The sequence below is a fragment of the Hylaeus anthracinus genome, unplaced genomic scaffold, assembly GCF_026225885.1.
Source record: "Hylaeus anthracinus isolate JK02 unplaced genomic scaffold, UHH_iyHylAnth1.0_haploid 11982, whole genome shotgun sequence".
NCBI classification, from domain to species: Eukaryota; Metazoa; Arthropoda; class Insecta; order Hymenoptera; family Colletidae; genus Hylaeus; species Hylaeus anthracinus.
This window is the reverse complement of record NW_026534330.1, coordinates 10,241,897-10,266,076: the sequence shown is the minus strand read 5'-3', so window position 1 is coordinate 10,266,076 and position 24,180 is coordinate 10,241,897. Positions and strand designations below refer to the sequence as shown.

At 34.7% G+C, this 24,180-nt stretch overlaps 1 protein-coding gene across 1 annotated transcript in view; it reads right to left on the bottom strand.

Moving 5' to 3' along the window:
* The window catches only part of LOC128885851 (trehalase-like), a 39,777-nt gene that overhangs the window by 7,627 nt on the left and 7,970 nt on the right, over positions 1 to 24,180 (bottom strand). Inside the window, exons 2-7 of the mRNA XM_054140166.1 lie at positions 12,177 to 12,302; positions 8,808 to 9,109; positions 7,777 to 7,955; positions 4,486 to 4,667; positions 2,499 to 2,745; positions 1,977 to 2,217 (exon numbers count right to left, since the gene is read on the bottom strand). Coding sequence (XP_053996141.1) covers positions 1,977 to 2,217; positions 2,499 to 2,745; positions 4,486 to 4,667; positions 7,777 to 7,955; positions 8,808 to 9,109; positions 12,177 to 12,302 — 1,277 coding nt within the window. The remainder of the gene's footprint in view (positions 1 to 1,976; positions 2,218 to 2,498; positions 2,746 to 4,485; positions 4,668 to 7,776; positions 7,956 to 8,807; positions 9,110 to 12,176; positions 12,303 to 24,180) is intronic.

Here is a 24,180-nt window from a genome sequence, read left to right as displayed (position 1 = left end):
AAAATTTGGACGTTTTCAAGCAGATCAAAGTAAAGTGCATTTAATTTATCTCAATATATGTATAATTACTCTCAGTTAAGTAAGAGGATTATATCGTTCATCTTTAGTAATGTACAAACGTAAATTTATTGTTATTGGCAAAATAAGACTTATTGTTCCTCAAAAATCTAAATCTAAATAAAGTATGACATTTGTAAGAAGAACGAAATATATTGTATTTATTATATTGAATTCTCTGTTTTTTTCATTTATAATGCAGCCAAATCATAGCACTCTGATTTTTTGTGTTAAATCTTGAGGCATATATCTTTCGAATAGAGAAATACTGATTATAAAATATTGTATATCAACCGAGCATAGATAAAAATTCGCCAAGGAGTTCCTTTTCTCGACTATGCAAGTACCCCTATCCCCTTAAAGTGGTTTATCGCATAGAACTGATTGCTCTCTCACTCTATGACTTCACTGACCTAACCCAGGCTTTTCACCTGTGCATTGGACAGTGCCAGTAGCTGAGTCAGAGCTTTTTTGCTACTACTGATACTTCTACATCTACTACTACTAGCCACAGCGTGCATAGTTCTGCGAAAAAAGTGGGTCACAACGCTTTTCTGAATTTCGACCGCCATTATCAACTTCCATACATTTTAAATGCTGCACTTCGAAACCTTATATCTCAGGAACTCATTGAGATATTCATGTCAGACAAAATATATCATCAAAGGCGCGCTTTCTTCTGTTTGTAAAAGGCAGTAACTTTAGAAATTTCGCAATTCTTTCAAACGAATCTTGCATTCAAAGTGAAGGACGTCGACAAGTGTTGAAACAAGTGCAGTCAATTTTTATTATCTACCAAGGGCGTAACGACAGTGGTCCACACGAGTGTAATTTAGACAGGTGTGTATTTGAAACTTTTTATCTGCAATTGGGACCTGGTTAATAAAAACTTCAATCTGGAGCATAATAAAAATGAGGTACTCTTTCTTTTTTTCATTGTGGATTGCAAATCGTCATTGTAAATTTTTAATAGATGAGAAGAGTCTTAGTTAAATATGTTTATGATCAACAATTACATTCTGACTCCTTCGACAATTTTTATATCTTTATTCGTCAACTGTTTATTTTTCAACTGTAAATAATTCCTTTGTGTGGAGCAATGATATTTTTAAAAAACATGTTCTACTTTTCATATTAACGTTTTAACTGAAGAGGATTTGAACCACGTACACAAAATATTTGTCAGAAATACGTACTCAACTCGCAAACCGAAACGGCATTTAACAATGCTGCATGTTCTGCGACCGATAAACACTCCTATTTCCAGCAGCTGCAGAAAACGTGGGTAAACATTTGTCTCTTATCTGGATTCCATTCGATTTCATTCTTACGAGAATAACTTTAAAAGGTAAAGATTTCTTCGACTTCGTACCCGACGAAAGTTTAAATTGAATCAAAGCGCTGGAAAGGAACAAAAGGTCACTGCGCCCCGGTGGGGAAATTAGAATGCGAATCGCTTCAAAGTGTATTCTTCTTTTCGCGAATTTCTTTATTCCTAACGCACAATAAAAATGGCTGGTAATTCTTTTCTTCTTGCATCTATAAAGATGTACAGAATTCATCCTCGGTCTGTGAGGAGTCAATTATTGAGAATACAATTGTTGTAACAAATTAACTAAAATTTTATAGAAGAAACATATTCCAATTTTAATTCTGTCATGAGCTTCGTTACATGTATATTGAGTTATTGTGACCAAAATAACGAACCAAAATGCACAGTTTCTTAATTGTTAAGTATTTAGAAGAATACTGTACCACCAGAAACTAATTTATATAGTAATTTATAATATTAGTTAGTTAGTTCATTTGTTGAATTGCCCCTCTCCTTTCTAATTTCACAGATATAGTTGTACGAATAGGAAGTATACTTTGATTATTGGTAAATTCTAGCCCTTTTAATAACGAATATGAAAACTTACCAAAGAAGCTGTCAATGTTTTGCAATCTCAGGTATTTCACAGCTAACGACGCAATCTCCTCGCGCTTATGTCGATTGTAGCTTCTCGTATAAAGCGGGGCCAAGTTCGACGGGTAAAATGTATTTCTAGGTCGACTATTCTTCACGTCGTAGTCTAGCCATATACCCTCTTCTTTGTTCCACAGAACATTATCGATTCCTTGTTGAAGTTGTGCCGCTACCTTCGCGAAATCCTTGGATTTCTGTAAGACAATAATGAAAATAAAATTGGACAGGATTCGTGAATTAGACGACGTTGAAAAACTAAATACTACGACAGATGTTAAATTATTTAACCTTCGATAGTTTTAACACAAAATTCTAACTTTATAGAAATTTTCACGAGTTTTAGCTTGGCAGCCAACGTGTTAAACAAATGCTATCGTTCGATCTCACTAAATCCAAGCGTGAGCTGGAATACGGCGCGCGCAACAAGTTTATAGACAGATCCTCGAACGAAATAAATTTGATAGTAAACGCTTACCGCAATGTTTCCCAGGATCTTGTGAAATTCGCTGAGTAGCCGCGCGTTTTGCTGCAGTATCGCATTAAGGTCGACAGGTATCACATCTTGCGTGGAGATATTCAGCAAACCGGGCGTTTCGCTCGCGTTCCTTCCTATGAACCACCTGTTGGAGAAGTCCCAACCGCTTTCGGCGCCAGCTTTTATATTGTTGTAAAAGAAATCTCGTGATTCCTCGGGCAGTTGTTGCGCTAATTGGTAGTCCTCCCTGAAACGAGAACACACGAGCTCGCAGATTAAAAATGTTGTTCGCGTCTGTCGCATCTTCTCGTTGCACGTGCACTAGGTAAACCAGTCTTCAAAAATTTTAGGATGCTAAGAGACTCTACTTTGGAGATGCTAATTCTGAAAGAAGCACAAAATGGGCTAAAAATGATAAAGTTTTGATTTTTAGTTAAACTATCAAATGTTATGCCTTCGATTCAATTTATTGTGTTTTTCGTTAAGAAGTAATTTAACACAAATAATAAACGAAAATAATAAAATTCTGAAGCTGGACATCGCAAATTTATATCGTTAGAGCGAAGGTAAAAGTTACAAAACATGTTTTGAAATATCAATGTTGTAAACATGTAGTGTATAAAATAAAAAGATGTTCATAATATTTTCATAATCAGGAATAGAATTCGAAGTGACGTGAATTCACGTCAGCGGTCGCGAATGTGTTAAATGGATGACTTAACTTCCTTTGCATAATTTCAGAGATACAGGATAAAAAGTAGTAACGCATGAAATTTGCAGGTGATTTGGTTATTCTTCTTTCTGAATTTGTTTCTACAAATTAGTTGGTCTCTCAGGAGCACAGCTTGCACAAGAACAATAGGCGTCTCATCCAGATATTGCTGATGGACTTATCAGAACGGCAGACCTAGTAAATCTTGTCTGAACCGTAATTAGCTATTCGAGCTAATCACGATTTTGAGTGGATGATGCAAGGCATGATGGCTCAGGCTTACCATTGTGTACAGTAATACCTGAAGGAAATGCTAATTATTCTAGTAGCACTTATCCTCTTAGAAGATAATTGAATATATCACATCCGAACCTAAAACGTTTGAAACTGTATTCAGACCAATTGAAATACAGTTTCCTAGATCGATATCTGTTATAAGCAATTGAAATAAATTTCTCTCGTCGACAGCTATTATGGGCGACTGAAATAGAGTTTCCTTCGCAGATAACTGTTATAAGCAGATAACTGTCATCGAAATAAATTTTCCTCATCTATAATGGTTATCGACAACGAGAACAATCTTTCCGTTAGCAGATGTTGACGTCTTCTAACAGAATAATTTGTTTGGTGCGATTCAGATGAGACGATCTCAAGCTGCTTGTTGCAGGTTGGCCATTTTTAAATATATCTTCACAACAAAATATTAAATAATGGTTTTTCTTTCAATACTTGTACTGTACAATTACGATTTAATTTGAATTAATAGTGGACTTTAAATTATATTGATATACATAATTAAAACATTATATACTTTATAATATGTACTAATAAATGCATATAATTATACATGTATATTATAATACACATAAGAAAATTATATATTAATATTAATATATATTAATAACCATTCATGGTTAACATCTCATAACTCCTTTATGGAATACTAAAGCTGATATTTTTAATTAATGTATATATATTATATATAATATATATATTATATATTATATATATATTATTAATATATATATTATATATTATATATATGTGTATATATTAATATTATATATGATATATATACATTAATTAAAAATATCAGCTTTAGTATTCCATAAAGGAGTTACAAGATGTTAACCATGAATGATCATTGATATGAAATAGTTTGAAAAGATGAAAGAGAATAAAACTACAACCTACATTCTCTGTACAAGGTCTCAAATGCTAATAAACAAAAAAAAAAGGAAATGAAAAAGTTCGAGTGCAAAGTGAAAACGTTACCTGAAGCTTTCAGGTCGAGGTCTCGCGCTGTCTACAACATAATGTGCCATCTTGTACTTCTTCCCGTTTTTATGCACGTCAATCATCTTGTTGGCCTGCCAGAAGGCAAACTCCTTTTCCAGCATCGGCATTATGCTGCGGAGGTAAGCGTAGTCGCCCGTGTAATCCAAGTACTTTGAGACCTAAGAACACAAACAGAGAGATTCAACCTCGAGGGCTGCGTCCAGCAAACTTGGACGATATTGTCGATCGTTTCACGAAACCCCAATACCTTCCGAATAAACAAACAGCGGAACCATAGACGAAATACAACCGAATATCCTTACTGAAAACACATTAGAGGGCTCGTTGCATTCGAGAGTAGGCGCTCGCGTATCGAACTTTCCGAGAGAAATATGGGGTAAAAGTTTCGATACGTTACCATTGTGAACGAACAGCTCTGTTTCTGGTGAAATCAGAACTTTTCCGTGTCACCTTAAGAATACCGTTCCCCGCACGCGTTCGTAAATAACAGAAACCACGTCTCGAATATTGCAATCCGTGTGTAACGGAGTTCCGCGTTTCCTGTGTATAAATTCCAGGAAAATATTCGAGTAACATGTTCAATGCAAATAAGACACGGAAGAACTCGTTGTTCCCTAACAGCTGATTTGAGATTGTTGATGTATTAAGGATAAATATGTCTCATTTAATTAACTGATGTTTGTGTACATTGTATTTAAATGTGGTTTTATAATTTTCATCGAGTATATTTTTGTTCTTTACTGCTAGATTTAAGATGTCAGTCTCCTTACTCATTATTTTATAATAGGCAAACTAGTTTAAATAAAATCGTTATAGTTAAGTCATACGTCATATGAGATACATTATTATTCTTATAAAAACAATTAAATCTACGTAATAATTGCGCGACTTCTCAAAACGAAGTGATAGTAATATTTTATACAAAAACGCCTGCGTAATATTTCATACTGTACACAAACATTTGTGTTAAATTTTTCTATCATAGTCTATGATTCTATTATTGTATTCTTTTAACATCTCTTCTGAAGCAATTTCGTTATTTCTTAGTCCTCTAATTCTATCAGGTTCTTCATTTTTTCCTATTTCATAAATGAATCGTACTTAGTTCTCCTATGATTCAGGAACAATATGACTGCAAAAACCTAATTCATAGGTCTAGAAAGACCCGCCATCGGTCATATATTAATTACAAATTAAGATATTCTAATCATTTGCTTCTTTCGATTCAACTGTCGCGATTACACTGTGACCATAGGAATATGTCGCTCCCGGTTCATTTCTTTGGAATGTTTCCTTAATCTCGACAATCTCGCGTCTATGCAACGATGTACAGGGAAAAAGTAAGCTTTTGAAACGCGATTTACGGTGGAAAGGCAGCTGAATCGTGGATGGGCTCGAGATTATTCCTGGATTTGTCAAAGAGGTAGCATATGTACTCGCGAACGTCTCTGGAGCAGCCTGGGAATAATCTAAGGATTTTCGCATACTACCGAAATATACTTCTCTCGTGTACGTGGAAAGAGTTTGTATGATAACGATTTTCGTGGTTCTTTCGATTCGGTATCTGCGCTTTACATTTTTCAGTAGTCCCTACTTACACATCATAGTACGTCTTCACATCCGAATATCTGGTTCACTGAATGTACAAATGTCATCCTCGAGAATCTTTCGAAAAAGGTGAATCCATGTGTGATACAAAATATAAAAGGAGCAGTTTGTGGTATAGATCGGAATCGTACTTTTATGCGTATAGAATCAAATCCATTGTGTGAAATTTAATTTTAATTTAAAGTGCAATGCTCGTTGTTAAATAAAAATCAAACGTGTTAGCAGCTTTTAAAACATTTACTGTATTTATAATGTATCATGGCTTACATGTCTTTAACTATAACTTTTAAATATTCAAGTTATAGAAATGAAAATGTCAGAAAAGATTATTGTATATTTTTAATGACAAATATGAAGTAATTAAATATTAAGCAAATGAATAGATTTAGATAGCACAATTAATATTTACTATATATATTGAAAAGGATAGAAATTCGGACTCGTTAATAATTGAAAAATAGAATTGCACAGTTGCACTATTTTCCCATAAAAGAAAGTATTTTTTATTTCAACATAAATTCAGTAATTTGATCACATTGATCTTCAGTGTTAAGATGATTACTTCCCAAGTCACACATTTCTTCTCGACGACGTCTACAAAGTTATGCGAGCCACGTATTCCGTCCGAGTCGTATATATCGATTTCCGTTGAAAATTACATACATACTTCGCGATCATCGAGCCGCGAGCTCGATCGCGCGTAAATGTTCGAGCACGCGGCACTCGAACTTCGCAGAAAGGAAAACGCGAAAACTTTCGGGTGGGTGAGTTACCCAGGAAAAGTTCGTGGGAATTTTAAAATTCCTGTCCCGTCCAGGAAACAGCTGATCCGATACACCCGTAAATGTATCAACCGAGCTTGTTGAAATTTCAGGGGACACACTAAGTAATTCCGTGCCGTGGTCAAGGGGATCCAAACTCGATTGAAACGCATTCCGAATTGATCTGCCGAACTTCCGGGAACGCGCGAAATAAACGGAATTCTAAGTAACCGGATTATTTAGGAATTCCAGCTCCATCTCGTCGCCGTAACCTTGTTCGATTACCTAACTGTTTCCCGTTCATCGTCGATTCTTCAGCAACTCATTTTACAACGTGAATCGAAATGGTCCATTTTCGAGATAAAAATGGAATTGGTCTTCGAGTCGACATTTTTCAGGAAAAACGGCTTCGAACGTGATTGTTCAAACGTTTCGAATAAAATTGATAAAAGGTAACTCTTTTGGTCTCAGAAATTAAATTTCTTTATATTCAATCATTTATAATTTTAATTTAAATAGAAATATTTAAACATCGTTTTCTTATTATATGTTAAATTACCAAACTTCTAGGTTCTCTATCTGGTCTCTATTACAATGAATGTGTACATATATTATATAATTTAACATCCAAACCTGATGACCATTACAACGTATGAATATGTATATGTATACGAAAATGCGTAGCCTCATATTTTTGTTTATTATTATTTGGACAGATCGTAAGTGTGCTTGACAATTACAGTAATTGTACATTAAAACTTTGATTAATTCCGAAAATTCTAAAAAGATATGAACGAAAAAATATAAAGTTTGTATGTTAGTGATGCACCAGTTTTTAAATGTAAATGGCAATGGAAAAGAGTAATTGAAAAATAAATATCGGGAAAGTATGACTTACCATAAGATGCAATAAGGGTGGTTGGCTTCTCATAAGGTAATAAATTCGGCCACCGTTTGGTATGAATCCATATTTCTCCACCATGGACAAGAAATTGTCTATCATTCCCTTGGCAGTTTGAAACATGTCGGATAATAGCAGGCCTTCGATCACCCAGTAACTGTCCCAGTAGTAAAACTCTGTTGGAAGCAAACAAATATCGAGATGTCTAGACATTCGTCAATTGTTGTAAAATGTAGGGCACGTTGAAAAAAGCGAAGCTTCGAATGTATCATTTTACGTCATTCTGTCATTGTTGTTAAATTGTTGACTGACTTTATCCTCATGCAATTATCGAACAAGAAATATATAAATTAATCTTTATTTCAGAGGAACTACTAATTTAATTAAGATTTATCTCGAGAATCAAGAAATTAATTTAAAAATTGTATAATTTGTACTCAAACAGGTTGTTCACATTATCGATTCATTATTAAATGGATAGTTAATTACGTTTTCTTGTTACCTTGAACATTTAACACATGACAACAAAATGTGTGTCAAACAACAGGCACCGTCACGCAAGGATATAATTGCGTATTTTGTAATTTTCGTTGCAATTAGAGAGTTATGTACAATAATTGGAAGTTAGAGCCTTTCTTATATTAATGATTGTAATTAATGTGCCTTCAAGATTTATAGAAGCTACATTATATTTTTGATTTTTTAATTTCAGCACCTCAAATAAATGCTCCAATAACAAATAACATGGATCTAATTCAACCAACACTAAAGCTACCATCGGTCAACGCAAACACATATACAATTATATTTATGTAATTAGATCCAGGAAGAACAAACTAACATTGCAATAATTATTTCCCTGAAATTGCGATGAAAGCATTCTAAATAATTGAGTAACTTTAGAAAGAAGTTGAAAGTACATTGATCAAAGTGACCGTCTTTGTAGCTTTGGAGTTGAAATGAACAAAAATTACACCAAATCATTTATAATTTTCCGAACATTCTCAAAAAGTCTACGTAACGTTTACCTGCGAAACGTCCACCAGGTATGATGAAACCGTTTTTCACGTAGATCAAGCTGTGTTTTTCTGGATGCTTTGCCACGGAGTCGTTCATCTTCCTGGCCAGTCCCTTCCAAATATTGTTGAGATCCTTCGCCCATTCGCGATACTTCGGATCCTGGATCCGTCTGAGGATCGACGGGTGCTCTTTCCAATCCGGAAGCGTCCAGTTTACTAGCTCGTTCGCCGACTCGAAATTTGTATGTATGTACTCGAGCAACTGCGTTCGGTTCGGCTTGTTATTTGTTGCTCTCATCAAGTCGTGGAAGCTATTCGTGGATAAACAAAATCAGGATTGGTCGGTTAATCAATCATGGGACATCAAACAGCGAGGACGCTCGCTTCGTACCACTTGATGTCGAGGTTGTACCAAATACGAACAGAAATCAGCGCGGCAATTAATCGATTGCTGTTGCGCATGAACGAACAGCTTCGGAGAACTTGAAAGTATTTCATGAAAGCGCCAAATTTCCTGTACCTATGACGATGTTTGTATTGTTTGAAAATCATAGAAATTTCACAAATTTTGTTAAGTTATCACTGAGTAAAGAAAAATATGTGTACGTTCTGAATAAAATTCATATAATAAGTATTTATAAATTTTGGTGGATGAGGGAACATTCGTAATTTTTTTTAGAAATGATTCCAAAATAAGTTGTCAGTGGTACAGGATAAGAAGGAGTCAGTATAACTGACATCAGTTTACAATAGTAACATTAATACTCTCAGGATTCATCAGAACAAAGTCACATCAACCACCTCAAATATCGATAATATAAATATTCCCCAAAAATTGAATTGAAGAACCGGAAACCAGGAAGAAGAGGCAATAAATAAAAACTATAAATTGTAATTTTTTATTTAGTTAAAACTACTCCGAATAAAAAAGTTAAGGAGTGAAGAGGTTTAGTTTCCTGAAAAGATCCTGATCAAGGTAAAACGGCTTGCTCCGAGCGTTTTACCTGATTTACACCTATGCGTGCTTTTACAACGCGACGTAAGCGTGGAAGCAAATTGGTCTACGCAAAACAACGCAATCAACCTGCAACGATGGCGGTCGACGTTCCTCCAAGGGGACAGGTGTACGTGTTACAAGTTTGCTCGTTGTCAGACGGGTTTAACTTCTATTAGACTGTAACCCCTCGATATTTACGAGCAATACTTATCACGAGATCGAATCAGGGTGCGCATTCGCGGGCCCAAATCGCTGCGATAAAGGTGGACGAAAGTGAACGTAACCGTATGCCGTGAAACGGCAACTATAAACGCCCGAACGGAACCAGTAAGTAATTTATCGCGAGGAAGTTTCGAATGGTCCGGAGTGTGCCATCCTACCAAAATTCGAACGCGTTGTGCCTCGCTTCGTATTAAATTTAGCGAGAATAGTTTCTTAAACGGACTCGCCAAATAAATTGGGCAAGAATATAGTCTTCTTTGGGAAATTTATTCCAGAAAAATTAATGCTAATTCTTGTTCCCCACTTTTGAAGAATTTTTATTATGAAAACTATGTAATGTAAGAAATTCATAATTTAATATATGAATGTATACTTTGAAATATCTCATAAATTGAACTATTTTTGAGGATGCTAAGAAGCTTTGAGTATATTAATATTTCTTTGAGATTGTTTAAATAATTTTTATTTTGTATCATAATTAAGAAATCATTTCTTTTGCTTGCAAAAATTTACACACAATATAAGTCGGTCGTATAACTATATTTAATAGAAAATGACAACTATATTTTGGACCGAACGCTATGAATTTGATAATGATCGTGTACGTTGCACAGTGCACTGTGCACTGTACGAACTGAAAAACAAGTTTGGCAAATGTTCTTGGTGATTTCGTTTGGCTGCCATCGTAAATTACAACAGTTTTCAGATCGCGGGTCTAAGAATACGGTTTAGTTTGACTTCCCGTGTTTCGTAGAAACGAAAGGATCTAACGTTAGGCAACTGAACGTGGCGTTTGCTTTTTCACGTGCATTGTCTCGCGTAAAGTGGATCGCAGAAGAGATAAGCAATACACGAGGTAAAAGCGACCAAACTGTTTTCTGAGAATACCATTGGGACCGACTCTAACGGTAGGCAAGTACAAAGTACTGTTTCGATAGTGATTGATCACTATTTTCAATAAGTAGTATTTTAGTAATTAATTTCCAGTAATTAGAATTTAATAGCTTAATTTACGATCGCGGAGTAGCCAAAAGCACCTTTAGCCTAGATGTAATTATTGTAATTACAATGAGGATTGCTGCTCCCGTACTATCAATGGAAGCTTATCTACAAACAGCTGAATAGATTAAGCAGTAATTGGACGAATAGATGAGTGATGTTTAATAGAAGAGTAACTTTAATTTTCTTTATTATAGAAAAACGTCACTCATGTTATTTACAAAATAACCGATTCGTAGATACTTATATGAAACTTTTACAAACAATACTCCCATCATATGAAATGGCAAGCCTATCAAGGTGGTCTGTTTCTGTTGAAATACTCAATATAAAGCTATCGTGAAGCTTGTCTCGACAGATAGCATCGAACTATTGGACAACAGCAGCTAACAGACATATTACAAAAGTTGAATCAATGCAATCAATAACACTACCTACGGTTCTGAATGTCCTCCATGATGCATACAGGTCTGCGAGTCAAATCTGTTCGAGCCGATATTAAGCGTTTTGTCAATAGACCTAAAGCTACCCGAGAAAATTACTCCATAGAACTAATCTATATAAAAGCAATTCCAACAAGATTAGAACACAATGGCTCGACATGAAACAAATAATAGGAGACTCGAAATAGTAGAATAGGATGGAAATCGTACTAAAGCCAAATTAAAGGGGAAAAAATTGATTTAAAATATTTACTTATAAAATATGCGTGTATTTACTTAATTATAAAATGCATGATGTTATTAAAAATATTTTCAAATCCTGACTGATTTTGTGATGTTCACTCTTCTCTTCTCTTTAACAAAACTGAACTGGCGTTACGTTCAGTTCAAATTTTGTAAAGTTTAGATAAATATTTTTACTTTCTTGTTCAATGTTATTCAATGTTATGGCTAATAACATTATATATTTTTTACAAAAATATAGATTTCTGTTCGTCACTTGTGTATATATAAATATAAATATAAATTTTCATGAACATTCGCAGTTTATTCATCAATTATTTATTTCCATTCAATGGAAATTTGTTCACCAAAGGTATGAAGTCTCTGTAATGCTCTCAAGTTTCGAGTCACTCAGATATCGGTTAATTTCATTGCGATTTAAGAGGAAACTAATGTCTAGAAGTGCACTTTGAGAGATAATCGATTGATACTTACTTGGCAAGAGTCACTTCAGGTTCGTTTAATTGATGGAGGTCGACGAACGTCTTGCTGTCTGGAAAGATTTCCGGACAGCAGAAGAGCTGTATGGTTTTCAGCAATTCCCCGGTACAGTAGATCGGACTGAAAGTCGAAAAGCAGAATTAGAATTCTCCTGAATCATAAATCTTGTTCAGTGAACAAACAAAGTGAGAATGATTAATCGTGATCTCGAGAAAAAGGAAAACTTTGGCTCCTATTAATCACAAGATCGTGTAAATAATTTTTGCTCGTCAGATTCTATATTATAGTTTCCTACGCTTTGTTGTACTACTTCTAATAACTTTCAAGAAGTCACTTTTTAAAATGCTCATAAAAATTACTAGGTACTAATTAGGTTATCATTTTCTGAATTCCTTGTTTAATGATTTAATTACTGTTAAATCAAAAGGTGGCTTTAAATTAAAATATCGCTAAATATTATTTTATACGCTTTGTAGAATGTCCTTTTCTCCCCAGATTTAGTTTCGTAGCTGACATTTTATCCGTCATATTCGTGGTAAAATAAAGCTGCGCGCACTATTTAAAAACATGTCCATCCTCCACAAAACATTTGCAGTTTCATATTTCCCAAACGCGGTGTAGCTTCGAAAACACTCAATAGCAAAAATGTAGATTCCATAGTGTCATCCAGACGAGTGTCCAGTGTCGCAAATGTTATCTGAACAGGAACCGCCTACAATATGCTCATAAGAATAGAAAAAAAAGAAACACACACATTCATACGTTTCATAGAGGATGGACCAAAGGATAGCGTGACACTATTTTTTTTATCACGCATCGTTACATCGATTTATTCTCTCGCGACTCATACAGCGCACGTTAATGCACTCAAGTGACTGTACGGGACGCATAGGTAAAATACACTTTGAGGATGGTTTATCGAGATAAAAATTTTATGACAAATAGCCTTCACGCGACAGAACATCCTGTGTACAAGACGTGGAGGGACGAGTACACGCAGCCAGGAAAATTTATAGTCTATGCGGGTTTGGCACGCGCCTGACAGGAACCAAGAAAACGGAGTCGTAACGGCGCCTACTGTTCTGCAAACTCGGCAAACGAAAGGGAATTACGGTTGAAACTGTTGAAAGCTAATTCGGGGCTGATGCCAATATCGAACAGTTAAAGAAACATTTGGCGTTGGTTGTAACCTCCTAACGGCGCAGTTTTCGATTATGCTGTTACATTCGCTGTTACATTTCAGAAGAACACATAGAGAACACCCTAAACTTCTGATGAACATACTGTCAGTCCCATGAGTACTCATACCGTCTACGTCTTTTAAAGAAATTTTGTCTAACTGAAATGATACGTTCGATGTTACCAAATAAATGTCTTTTTATAAGTATGTACATGAATAAACTTTAGAAAAATTTATTTGGAAACGTCAAATCAAAAATTCAAAATAATGTATGATTATAGTAGCTATTTGTTGGTGAGTGCTTTCTGAAAATAAACATTATCAATCTACAGTACTTTGAATGTGCTTATCAACAGACGAAGGAATAATTGTACGTATTATATTCCGAAGAATATATCTGAAGAGTGCCTTATCGATAACTGAATTCTCACCGTTGCGCAATTACAGTAGCAAGGTAAACACACCTTTTCCACTTTCTGTTTTCAAATATACTTACTTTATCTATTGATCTTTCAGCTTATCTGAGTCACCTTATCGTACAATGTATGAAGAGCGAAGACTCAAGAAGAATATGTTACTATTGCCTTCATTGAATCTCCAACATCGAATCGGTTGAAAAAATGATTGAGATTCAGTATAAATCTATAATCTATGTACACAAATAAAAATTTGACTGGTCGATCGTATAAAATGTCATGAATAAATTGCTATGAGTTGATCTCATTTGTTATTTATTATTCGAATAAAACTGAGCCCATCTCTGCCATAAGATGAAGAGGGGCTCGACGTTATCGTAATCACGACGTACCCTAGATTTCATACTCGTCGTGGTCAGCCGAAAAAATAACGAGCCCGTTTAGGTTGTCGACCTTCGTCACCCTATTATGGTTTTTCTTCCGCTCGGATATGTTTTATCGTCGATGTCTTGGGAGCAGGAATCAGAAATCTTTTTTGATTGATGAGGTCTTGTTATAGACATCTTCGAAATTATTACGAACGATCCAGATTCCACGATTCTGACAGACGTGTATGCATCGATATGAATTATTCATTTCGCTAAATTTAAATTTCTCTTATTTCCATTTTCTACGATTTCCCAAAAAAATATACAGAAGAGCATCGAAACTCTGAGATGAAAAATGTTTTATAAAATTTAATACGCAAGATAGTCTTGAATGTCTAGGGATTTTTTCATATAAAAGAGACGAACTTGAGAACAGTCAAAGAAAGTATATCTTGCATGAACGTTTTGATAAATGGCGACATATTTATTTCAGGTGCAGACTAGGTTTTCGTTTTGGACATTAAACAAAATTCAATAGACAGAGAGAGAATGAGAGAAAGAAAATGATATATGTAAGACAATTCATCTTGTGTCTATAGCACACTAAATTGTTCAAATGCATCGCCTTTCTCGTGTCTCTGACAGAACAAACAGTTCGGTACCCGACACTTTGGCTCTGTGTCTGGCAGATTAAACTGTGAAAGGATTTAGACTGTTGAGAATAATTCTTAACCAGTAAATATTATAAAATACAAAGTGCTACATTGGTTTTGTAATTATTAAACTTGGAAAATTTATGCAAAATCATAACTTCGCAGATATAAAAAAAGAATCGAAACTGAAATAAAGAATGTTTTATCCTGTAAACGGCGCAACATGTACATTAGTACATTGATATTTTATATATTTATATATTTTATCTTCAAGAGAAAAATTCTGATTCAGTGAAACACTTTCAATTTAGATAAATAATTCTACGTAACACTTTTCGACGAGCAAGATGATAATGATTACAAGACACAAACCTTCGAGTTTCGTGAAACGTGAAAGAAATGGTATCGTATAAAAGTGAGGTACCGAAAGCAGGGTATAGGGAATATATGAGATACTCAGAGGGGTACAACGATAAAATAAATCGCGAAGTCCCCATTTCGGGGCAGTTGCTTCTCCATAGAGGACGCACTCCTTGGACCATTTCAAGGATATTTCGGGCGTAGCAAACCGTTCCCAAGTAGAACCATGAATTTTTTAGAGGATACCTGTTTCTCGTTTTATTATCTTATCGTTCAACCGGTGAAACATCGTTAATCGTAGCATTTTTTCTTGTACTCATTAAAAGAAAGAAACAAATCTGATTACTATGTGAACATTACGTATTTGAGGGATTTCCCTAGTGTAACGTCTTAAAAACTAGGTAATATTTATAGTTTCATGTAAAACGCGTCTATAGTGGATCTCAAATATAAAAAGAAAACTTCGTTAAAAAACCTTCTCTCCGTTATCATATTTTCTTGGCTCGTCATTTTTTTTCAGTTTTCTTAATGATGATACACACATATTTGGAAGCAACCCTCGGTTGATTAAGGTTTTTTCGTGAAGTAGATATCACCCATCAGCCTGAAGGGAGAGTGGTTCTTCAAAAAAGGTAGCTTGAAGGTTCGTTCAATCGACCTAATCAACACTCCAACGCCCACGCTATTTTATCTATACGCTAGATATATAACTCAGATAAGGGGCTCCTAAGATTACGATCTTGTAAAAGACTCCATATTTCCATATAGTTTATCAGTTTTCATTAATTAATAGATAATAATATAATATAAATATACTGTCGTACAACTACAAATTGATTAGCAGAAATGATTGTGCAATTAGAACATTTATTATTAACTAAAAACTATTTTCCATTGCACACATACATAGACATATATCGTTTAATCATTTGCAGGCGTAATTTGTACAGAAAAGTAAATAAATCACAGCTGATTCATACTTAAATTTACGACTTCGAACGAGTCGTCTATTTTGTAATTCAAATACTTGTAAAGAAATTTCATCCGGGATAAACGTATTTTTCTTATGTTATTCTTAGATCAATAACAACTAGAGAATTGCTAGGTCGATCGCTCGCAGGCGATTGAACAGAAGAAGGCACTTTGGGATCAAACTGATAAGATAAATCGTAAAATGAGATACGGATCGAGCTATGGGAGAGACTAAATTCATTGCCAAGCGATCCGATCCTGATCGAATTTTTTTACAAAAAGGGGAACAACAGATGCAGGGAAAATATTTGATAAAAATGTTAAAAAAAATTTATATACAAAATTGTATACAGTACAGTGATTACATAAAATGTATAAATCGTAGTTTCTTCGATAGGAAATAAATGAGATTCTCGACAGTCGACTGCATCGTAAGAAGGAAGAAATACTTCACGAGATGGATAGGACAGACTGTTTCGCAGTAATTCATGCTGATTTTAAAAAATCACGAGAGTATTCAAGATTGTTTCCTATGTCGTGGTTCGTGGCATAGCATTTGGAATAAGAGAAGCATTTCCTTACTAAGACAAATATTTCAATAATATGCAAATAAGACAAAATAATGCCCGAGAGACAAATCTCTGAGGTAGCTGAATGCATGGTGGCGATAAAACAAACTGTCAAGGGGTTGAATGGTAGGCGTTTCCGCGCTTAAAGGGCGAGGAACTCGAGCAGGCCGGTTTATTAAAACACTTCGGATACTTTTATAGATTTTTCTAACGAGTTTACTCTTCGAGTTCGTATAATGGACGTTTTGATAGTAACGTCGTAAATAATTAAAAGTTTCAATTAACGAGGACAAAACAATTTTTTGAAGCAACGGTTAGGGGACACTAAAACTCATATTTTTTATCACGTTAGTCTATCAATTATATATATTTAATGAAATAATACTTTAATTTTATTGAATAATGTTGGTTTTGTAGAAACAGGTAAGTACAGTGATAAGTGAACAATTTTAAATTAAAATTAACGTTTTGAATTCCTGACAAAATCTCCTTGGTTAACATTCTATATATTTCTAAGTTAGTTCAGTTCTTTCCCTCAATTATGTTTTCAACAGCTGACATAAATTGGCTTCTAATTTTCTAAGGGCCACAAAGTTCGCCTAACAACAAATCATATTTTCATAAAGTATGTTCAACGAAGATTGACACAGTACCACTCCGTGTGACGGCAATCGGAGCGACGTAAAACGAAAATCAAGGGAAAGTCTATAAACGTTCAGCACACGAAGTGCAGTTATTCATTCTAAATCGTTAAACTCGAAGCTTAATCGTCTCGGTAGAATTGCTTTATAACCCTCAAAGGATAAATTAAAACAAATTATACTAGTTGGGTTCCCCAATGAAAGCATCTCGTACATCGCGAAACGGACGACTGCTCCATTAAGCAAAGTTCAATCTAAGTTCAGAGGACCTACAATTAATAGGAATTCGAGTTATTCGTTGCAAAATGACGCAGATTCATCGAACCATCTGATTCTGTTGCAAAGTGTCGAGTTGTGTTTCTACTTGGATTGCCAATGCCTCAAGTGGGTAGTCAAGACTTCCTTAGCTTTACGTTACAAGGAAAGGAATAACTGTAATTGTTTAAAATTGACACTCCTCATTTTTGGTTAATCGAATCACACAGCTATTTATTTAGTTATTTAACGAAATAGTGCTCCTTCGTGAATATCGGTGTTCCAATTAAACGAACTATACCAATTTTATGTAAAATTGAAATAATTCAGAAAGTTGTGTCCAGTTGTCTAAATTTAACACAATTTAAAATTGTCAAACGAGCCAACGCAAAAACTTGAATCTGACGTTAAGGAATTTGAAATAATTTAATGTTTTCCCGAATCGGGGATTCCAGAGATTCCTTACTTTGACGGTATAAAAAATTATGAACGGGAGGACGAAAACGCTAGGTCTTCTAAACAGCTCGTAAGCTGTAAAATTAACCGTAAAGCAAAGGCTCAGCTCGCTATAAAGGGCGAGACCTGCGGTGATCCGTCCGTTCACCAACTACTCAAGGATAATACCTACAAGCCTAAGGTGCTCGGCATTGCCTGTTATTGATTTCTCGATCGTTGTTGCGGACAATCCGCGCGTAAACCCGGAACCGTTAAACCCATTGGCAAGGATTGAAACTATAAACTGTGAAATGGACTCGGAAACTCCGTTAACAACGAGAGTTTGTGTAATTGGAAACCAATGGAACAGCAAGTCGTAATCTTTTTCACGGTACAGTTTAAGAGTAGATTTTTGGAAAATTCTTGAGAATAAGGAACAAACGTTTATCTAAAAAGAAAAATAATTCTATGTTTTCTCGAAAAAGACCTAAATGATAGGGTTGAGAAATTAGAAATATCAGTTCTTGTATTTAAATAGCACTTAGATGTTTCATTTGTAATTAGAATCCTATTTTTATTGTTTTCTGACTTCATTTCGTGCAAACGGTTCTTAAAATATTCTTCTAACTTTAATCAGGGAATCAAGACATTGATAGAATTATCCTCGAAACGAAAATCATTTTAAGCTTTCAGCAGGATGGGTTCTTTGATATGCAGATTACAGAGCAGATTGCAAATGACTTTGGGGAGACATAATTAAATTTGTGCATCGTTTCAGCAATCACACATCATACTAAAGTATTTAGGATTTCTAATAGACTTGCGTTCAGCAGGAGTACTTCAATCTTATATGTCTAAAATTGTGTTGTTCAGATTTTAAAGGAAAAAATATTTATTCCAGGATCTTTTCACAGAAAGTATTTAATGTTTAGGGTATAATATAATATCATCCAGCTCGTTTCATATCTTTAAAGCAAACTAAGTTTGGAGTAATTTTTAACATGGTTAGATATCGTAGCATAATTATAATAATTTTTATCTTATATTTTAAGAGGAAAAAGATTTATCTTCAATCTGCTATCATTTTTATACAAATGAAAATTGTTAATAATGGCTACATTTTAGATAACATATGTAGATCTATTGATTATAAAGTAAAATCGATCGTATTCGAGACAAAAACTGAGGGAACATCATTTTTCGAAATTTTTCTATAGAAATTTAACAAATAATCCTACGTTTCGCAATTTCCACGATAAAAATGTTCAATCAAAATCGTATTTTTCGACGAAAATAGCTTTTTCCTAATAACCGTGGCTTTAAAAATTCGTAGTTGTATATTGTAATTAAACATTGCAGGCATATAAGCTCAAATAAAAACACACCGCGGAACCAGTCGGTCACGTCTGTCAGTCGGTTTAACGTGACGTAAATTTCGACCAGCGACAGATGAAAAATCTGTCGATTCAAACTCGCGTAAATCAACATCAAGTGGCTAAAAGCGTGGGAGGTTGTAAATTACCCGATATTCGTGTTGTGCGAAATCCTACAATTATTTGCGCCTAAGTTATTAGTTACAATACCGTTTAAAGTGGAACAAAAAAAGGGGGAGAAATGTGAAAAAGGGGGAAAATGGGAAAAATGAAAAAAAGGGGAATTTGTGATAGGTGCATTTTGATATTACGAAATATAATCCCAAGACTATTTTGGAGTAATTACAACTACTACAAATTTTAGTTTTACTTTAGTTTTACTTTTGATTTACATTTGATCGGTAGTTCCTATTATAATGTTTTTCTCACTTCGCCTTCGATCGTTAATGGAACGTCAGAGTTCCTCTCGAGACTAACTCTTTTTTTATGAATCGAGTTCAGCGTGATAAATCGAATTGATTCATTGATCGAAGTAATTTGACCTTTCCACTCTGGCTTATCGTCTGGTTGGTACGAGATTGAACTATTCCGAGGTTTCACGGGTCAATTGAAGAGCCGATCGCACTTGTCAATCTCTTTGACTTGCTTTCTTCAGACGATTCTCTTCGGCTTCTTCACTCTGTCTTCATAATCGTGACAGTAGCTTATAAGTCGTAACGTGAAAAACATGATGTAAAAGCTTGGCGAGTGTTAAATGGAAAATTCCTTGCTCTAAGAGGTCTTTGTGTCTTGCTACATACTCCATCATTAATTTATTTAGCCCCTCGGGAACATATTATTGATTGAATAAATTCTGAAAACGATAGCTATAATATTTTCAGAAAATGATCAAACTTCATAATCTCGTCGAACACAATGAACATTATCGAAAATTTGAAATGTGGATTATATTAACGTTTTCGACAATGAATTGTTCATCTACAGATAAACAAAATATATAATACATCTATAATTAAATAAAAGTAAAGAAACACTTAATACATAAATTATATAATACGTGTATTATAACACAATATTTTACTTTGTATTTTACTTTGAAATATATAGATGTAAAGTAATCATATATTTTAGAAATGTTTGTTATACCTAAAGTTGACCAATAAATATCCCAGAACGTTTTAATAATATATGAAAAATATTATACACTGTATACAAGATTCAATGTCAACGATAATTGAGGAATGATTTATTATTCCCGTAACTGAAACTTATCAACCGTTTACGTGCTTTCAGTTTTTGGTTCGTCGAAGTTAACAAATTTCATTTCAGATTTATCGATGTCGGTGAAGAATTTCAAAATATCCAACGTGTTAAAAGCATCGTGAAATTGTCGAAGTGCAAATGTTACTCGACGTGGCACCGAAAAAAATTTCCATGCGGATGCCACGGATTACTGATAGCGATGGCCAACGCTGGTGGCGGAAACTGGCAATCTGGCAGCGTCGAGAGCTTGCAAGATTTTCACCCCCTTTTTTTCTGCTTTATCGTCTTCTTCGCCACTCAATTTCCGTAGCCTGTATTTTGACCTGGCGATTTCCCGACGTTCGGTGCACCCCCATCACGTTTCTCTTGAATGTTCTTCGTTTTGGAATGCTAGTATTCCCAGGGATTGCCACGAATTTCGTCCGAGCGTGCTGATACCTGGTGAGATTCTTATTACGTGATGTCGAGATTCCGAGAAACGCGATTCCCCTTGATTCTTTCAGAGAATCCGGCTATCGATTATCTTACCCGCGAGGAGTTTCGTGTTTCGCCCCGTTATACATGCGAGAGAATCATTAACTATCCTCATTCGGGGGGCTCGAGAACGCGATTTCTTCTCGTGTTTCCAATTCTTCAAAATAAGAAGAAAGATACATTTCTGAAGTATTATTTGATACTGTAGATTAAATTGATTTGTTTGGAATGTTTTCTTTTTGTTTAACACATTTGACATCAATTTTATTTTATGAATACTTTTTTATAATTTATTATTTATTGAATGACAATTTTGTTTTTTTGAATCAGACAGGCAAAATTTGTTAGTAACAAATCGTTTGGATGCTTGAATATTAATAAACGCAAATTATTGTTCACATATTGATTTGGATCACAGACTGCTGTTTAATTTTACAAAGCTCAAATTGCTAAAATAGACTATTTATTACATTTTTTCTCTACTATTTCTATTAATATGTTCAATGCTATATATAATTCATTTCCAGCGACAAGGAAATGTCAAATAAGAAACAAGTAAGATAAATTCTACATATTATAAAAGATAATGTATATCTTAAATTGCTGACATCAGACATGTATACAAATTTTAATTTAAAAATAACCACATTATCATTGCATGTTTATTATTAAGTACTCTTGTTGTAATCATCTTAATTTTCACGACCTGACGATCGCAAGAGGGCGCCTTCATTTTGTTGAAAACACGAAGAACATGGCGTGAACTGTGTACCTATGTATTGTCAGAACGTTTCAACCGATGGAAAACCTATACAATCACACTGTCCATCAGGACCGAACTCTTGGAGGAAATTGTGGTTTGCTGAAGCCAGCGGAGCATCACTGATTTCCACCGCGAATCTGCTCGCTTCAAACAAGTACAGAATAAAATTGTTGGCATTTACGAAGACCTTTCTACGGATGATTTATTGGAACGATGCCTCGGGGGACAAACTCGGAATAATAACGAAAGTTGGTGTGCAACACTTTGGAAATTCGCACAGAAACATATTTTCGCGTTGCAGAAGTCGGCCAGATCGCAACTTTTCTGGCAGCGTGTACGTTTAATGACGGATTTGCGCCTTTCTTGGAAATTATGGGGATTACGAAAACAACATGGAGGCTTATGTAATGTTTGTATACGCGCGTACGACGCGACGGTTACAATATTTTCTGCCAGACTGGCTGGCAATTAAAACATCCGTAATCCCTGTGATAAGTATAAGTATGCTACTGATAATCATGCGTACAGATTGCGATAAACTCGTTTAAGAACGTCGAAAGCAGATTAAAAAAATATTATCGAACACACACTCACGTTGGAACGGTTAGTGACCCATAACGAATTCTTGACAAAGATGATGTCTGAATTTGTGACTATGATTTTGCTGTTAATAACTGTTCCTTGTTGAATGAAAATTCGAATTTGAATTATAAATATAAATATTTGACGAGAAGCTAATCACAAGGAAATTGTCGACTTTAATAAAAATCGGTCACAGATTATAAATTAAACTTAAATTTTTATACTAAAACAATTATTCCGTAAAAGAAGAGGATTTTTATAAAGCAGCAGTAGTTGCCAATACTTTCATAAAATCTTTTACCATTTTTATATATCACGAACGTTATATAATGTTATTATACTTTAAACTTTTTTTCTGAACGAAGTTTTCCGATCCTTCGAATATTCCAAAATCTTCGCCCTAGATATTTAACAGCTTTATCATTTCAAAACTTTCTGTAACCGGATCCTCTCTTTATTGCAAATACTGGCTTATTGCTCCGACCACGGTATAGTTCTGCTCGCTTTTATGGTTTCCAACAGCTGCGAAATAATTTTCCCCGATATCTTCACCGTAGCGTTAGCAATAAAATTGGTCCATTCTATTTCTCGCATCCACGTTTCCTTTCTTTCCGCGCGATATGTCGCCAAGTTCGTGCAATCGGTCTAACAGGCTTCGATTCAGAAACGGGAGTACATGTGCGGGAAACTCATCTCGTAGCTAACACACAGTTTGCATGATAGATGGTCAAACTGGCGGTGTAAATATTGAAGCTCTCCCCAAATTCGTATAGGCGTATTAACAGAAGTCTTAGACAATACATGCAAATGAAGTAATATAACATGATAAAATATAATAATATAATAAGGCAATAGAATAAAATTTGAATTGTGATAACATTTTGACTGATGGAGGTTAGTTTTAGAACAAGACAAGAACAAGTGACCAAGTAAGCTCTTGTGCTAATTTTCAAGAATGATTTATGCATTACAAAACAATAATTAATTACTTATATTCTAATTGTTTTTTGTGCTTTTCAGATAAAACTCTAGGTATCCAATCTTTATCGACATGAAATTTCTCTACCATCGTTCACATTGGCCCATTCAAATCGAAAACGGTAAGCTCACGCATTTTCTGCACGAGTTTGTTACTGTTTGCCGACTTTAGACGAACCAGTATCGTCCTACAAATCCTCTCAGTGGCCTTTGATGCGTTTACTCCACTCGAATACTTGTGTATAGGAAGGTCAACTGTCCGTAGCAACTTCCCTCATCATTTCAAGCACATCGATGGACGTACATCAAAGTTTAAAGTATAATTTAATACTCGCTCTTGTGTCCATTGTGTTTCTCGAGCAAAATCCACTGAAATCCTATCACTAAAATGTCAACACTCTGCTGCGAATACCACAAAAGCTTCAGCTACTTCGAATGTCAAATTTAATCAGTTGATATTTTAATATTTGGAAATATCAAATTTTTAGAGTTGATACCTTGATTGTTAGTTGTGGAACAGAATTGTGTAGATCAATTATTTCAGTGTTTATGCTGCTATTGATACTGATTCTTCAAATTTGAATTCAATATAAGGAAATGTTCTTCAGACGTGAAACTTTATATAAATGTGTTATAAATATAAATTTCTTTGAAATTCTACACCAGAAGAGCCTCTCGACAGTGTCCTTTGATAGCAACGATCCCTTTGAAGGAAC